Source organism: Orycteropus afer, unplaced genomic scaffold, assembly GCF_000298275.1.
Source record: "Orycteropus afer afer isolate SDZICR_OR568_19922 unplaced genomic scaffold, OryAfe1.0 scaffold00104, whole genome shotgun sequence".
NCBI lineage: Eukaryota > Metazoa > Chordata > Mammalia > Tubulidentata > Orycteropodidae > Orycteropus > Orycteropus afer.
This window is the reverse complement of record NW_006921691.1, coordinates 2,109,963-2,113,719: the sequence shown is the minus strand read 5'-3', so window position 1 is coordinate 2,113,719 and position 3,757 is coordinate 2,109,963. Positions and strand designations below refer to the sequence as shown.

The 3,757-nt window shown below is 43.3% G+C and overlaps 1 protein-coding gene across 1 annotated transcript in view; it reads left to right on the top strand.

Annotated features, from left to right (window-relative positions):
• Positions 1–3,757, top strand: part of MRPS27 (mitochondrial ribosomal protein S27) — a 196,325-nt gene that overhangs the window by 184,320 nt on the left and 8,248 nt on the right. The window contains exon 9 of the mRNA XM_042781317.1: positions 1,345–1,487. Within this exon, the coding sequence (XP_042637251.1) occupies positions 1,345–1,487 (143 nt within the window). The remainder of the gene's footprint in view (positions 1–1,344; positions 1,488–3,757) is intronic.

Genomic DNA, 3,757 nt, shown 5'->3' with positions numbered 1-3,757 from the left:
TTCAAACCCACCAGCCACTCCTCGGAAGGAAGGTTGGGCAATCTACTTCCATAGTGATACTGCCTCAGAAACCCAAGGAGGGGTCGTTATGAGTCGGGTCCAACTCCACGGCACATAACAACAACTTTTCAAAAATCAGTTTTCCCTTATTAGCCATCTACTCTTGATTCTGATTTGTGTATTTTTTCCACTGCCTTCAGATTACCTTTCAGGACCATTATGCTGCATGAAGTGCTCCGGAAGCTGTCAGGGCTAGGAAAATGTCCTTTGTTGTTTATAAGCAGAGATCCTAAACCTCTGGTCCTAGTCCTGGCAGCTACCAGACCAAAAGCACTTTGCTCTCATTCTGTCTTGTTGTGTGCAGCCTCACTCAACCCTGATGGCAGCAGCTGCCCAGGATGTGACTGCAGTCTATCCCCAAGTACCTTAAAGGTCTAAAATTAGCTGTCACCTGATAAGCTTTGTCTCTTTATGTGCATCTGTAGCTTTCCCAGATCCTCCTTCCAAAGAAAGATAAGTCAAGGTAGCTTTAAAACCTGGCAGCTCAAGGTGACTTCCATGGTCCTTAGCGTGGTGGGAGTTCTGCCCCTCTTCCTACCGGAGGGCCCTGCTGCTGCGTGTCTGCACCTTGAGCTCCAGTTGTGATGGTTTGAGGTGCTGAGAGAAACACTCATATCCTGAGGTCCAAAAGGATGAAAAAGACTATGATTTAAGAGCTGATGAAACTCAACTAAAGCAAAAAAGAGGAAGATGATTTTTTTTTTTTTTCTTCTCATAAGAACAGTAGATCGGGTGTTTTGAAGCATTTCGAAAAATGTTAAACATTTCCTGGCAAGGAGAATTGTTAGTGCTGACAAAGTTTTCATTGGAGAAAAGTTGTGGAATTTCTTTTTCTGGGGAAGATTTTATTCTTGAAACCAAAATAGAGTTTCAGTTGTTAGATTCTTTTTTAAGGACCTTCCTGCTTAGAGGCAGATATATAAGCTTCTCTAAATTTCCCTCAATCCTGTGATTCACACATCCTTCTTTATTGGTGAGCTCCACCAGCCCAAATGAGAAAGAAGAAAAATGCACAATGTATACAGTTAATTTAATGTAAAATTAGTTAAATTAAATGTTAGTTAGTTAAATGTAAATGTGTACAGTTAATTTTACCACATTCTTCACCATCCATCTGAAATTTCACCAGGTCCCTGGATGGGATGAGGCTGTTGGTACAGATTTAAAATGACCCGTCTTTGTTCCTAGCGCTGCCAGGCACAGTCACCTGTGCCTTCAAGTCCTTGGTCTCAGACATTGTGAGGTGAACTAGCTAAGCATTCTTCCTTTTCGTTTCGGCCACAGGGAAGGTAGAGTTGTGTCGAGGACTGCGGGCCGTGTACCACAACATGCCTCTAATGTGGAAACCAGGGTATCTCAACAGAGCCCTTCAAGTGATGGAGAAAGTGGCTTCCTCCCCAGAAGACTTAAAGCTCTGTAGAGAAGCGGTATGTTCCTCAGGTCTCCATCAGTGGGTTTTACTCGTCTCCCATTCTTCATGATAAATCAAGCTTTGGATTTGTTTTCACTATCTTTTTCCCTCCCCCTACTTTCTACATTTCAATAGAATATGTATTTATGCAACTTGAAAAGGAAAGAAAAAACAAAAAACTTTCAGTGTTCCTGACAAAAAGCAATAGAAAATGAAGTTCATCTTGATTTTATAGTTTATTGTCTAAGAGGATAGCTATTCTACCCACCCTGAAATTAAGGCTGAGTTCAACAAAATACTGCCCATTCCATAGTCCCTTTTCTCCCCCAAAAAAACTTCTCAAGGCGAGCTCAAGAGAGTGTAAAATTTTGTGTTAAACACTTTTCTGGGCTCCTGTACCCTCATATAGTCTTGATTGACTACATAGTGGTTCTTTTCCCCAAAAAGCCCTCAAAAAATGAATCTAGGAACTGGAGATGGCACAGTCTTATTTACCTTCCATTAAACTGTTCTGTGCTAAATGCATGGTGCTGAAGAGACCTGGATCTGATGTTCCTTTCAAAGTTCTTAGGTGTCCACTTGGCCTGGGCTAGGAAAGTGTTCTTCCACCAGCCCCAAAGCTCACCCATCTTAGTCACCTAGGGCTCGTGGAATTATGAAGTTCCTAGACTTAGCCACTCCTCGGAAGGAAGGTTGGGCAATCTACTTCTGTAGTGATACTGCCTCGACAACCCAAGGAGGAGGGGTCACTATGAGTCGGGGCCGACTTGACAGCACACAACAACAACAGACTTAGTTCAGACTATAGGGAATGTGGCATCTCACAGCCACATAACAAGCATTACACTCTATAGGAAGTCATAGTGTCTGTTTCCATCCCGGCAACTTTTATAGCCAGAGTGATGCCTAGAAAGACATTGGTGGTTCTATTAAAAACCAAACTCACTGCCATTGAGTCAGTCCCGACTCATAGCAACCCCTCCTTGGGTTTCTGAAGTGGTATCTCTATGGAAGTAGATTGTCCAGCCTTCCTTCCGAGGAGTGGCTGGTGGGTTTGAAGCGTCAGCCTCCTGGTTAGCAATCAAGTACCTTAGGCACTACGCTACCAGAGCTGGAAAGTTTAACCCTGAGCTGCTTATTTATTTCATCTTAACCCTGATCACTAGCACCCCCTGGCTTTCATTTTAATCAGGATGTGCACAAGTCTGGTGCCTATACCAGTGCCTCTTAACCATTGTCTAGTAAGTCATTAGGAGCTCTGGTGGCATAGTGCCTCAGGCACTTGACTGGTAACCAGAAGGCTGGCGGTTCAAACCCACCAGCCACTCCTCGGAAGGAAGGTTGGGCAATCTACTTCCATAATGATACTGCCTCAGAAACCCAAGGAGAGGTCACTGTGAGTCGGGGCCGACTTGACAGCACATAACAACAACAACAACAGTAAGTCATTAGTTTTTTGCAGACGCATGTTTCTAAATGTATATTCATGTTTTATCCTTGCTTTAGTGATTTAGTCAGTGCTAGTGACTGAAAACAAAATTATATAAACATATTCACTTATCAATTGTTTTGTTATTTAGCATTTTGCATTTACAACTATGGTAGTTAAGGTTGTGTGTTGACTTGGCTGGGCCTGGTTTTGAGTGGCTAGGCAGCTGGGTATAGTGATGCCCCATGATGAGACTGGTCATCAACACCATGGTGGAATCTGCTGTGAGCAGCTGAGTAGCTGCCTTAAGGATATGGTCACTTCCAGTGTATAAGAAGCTTTGAGAAAGATCTCTGAGTTTTTGGCACATTGAAATCCTGCATTTGGCTGAGTCTTCATCTCAGTGGCCTGCTGTGTTGCCTGCCAATCTTGGGACTATTTTTGGAGGACTTGAACCAGTGACCTGCCATGTTGCTTGCTAATCTTGGGATTGTGCCATTTTATTTGTCAACCTTGGGTTTGTCAGCCTCAGTAGCCAGCAGCTGCCTGAGTTAAGACATGCCTCCAGCTCTCAGGCCCTAGAGCCAGCACTTTGAACTCAAATTTCTAGCCTCCTAAACTGTAGGAAAATAAATCCCTGTTTGTTAAAGCCATCCACTTGTGATGTATCTGTTATAGCAGCACTAGAGACCCAGAATAATAGTAAAAAATCTGCTATCAGGGCATTAAGTTTATGCTAATGGTGGTGGGATGTTTTGGAAAAGAATAGCAGTAATGGTGGCACCACATGAAAAAATGTCATCAGGAAGATGGAGGAATAGGCGGACAAGTGACACAGACCCTCTTCAGCAAAGAAA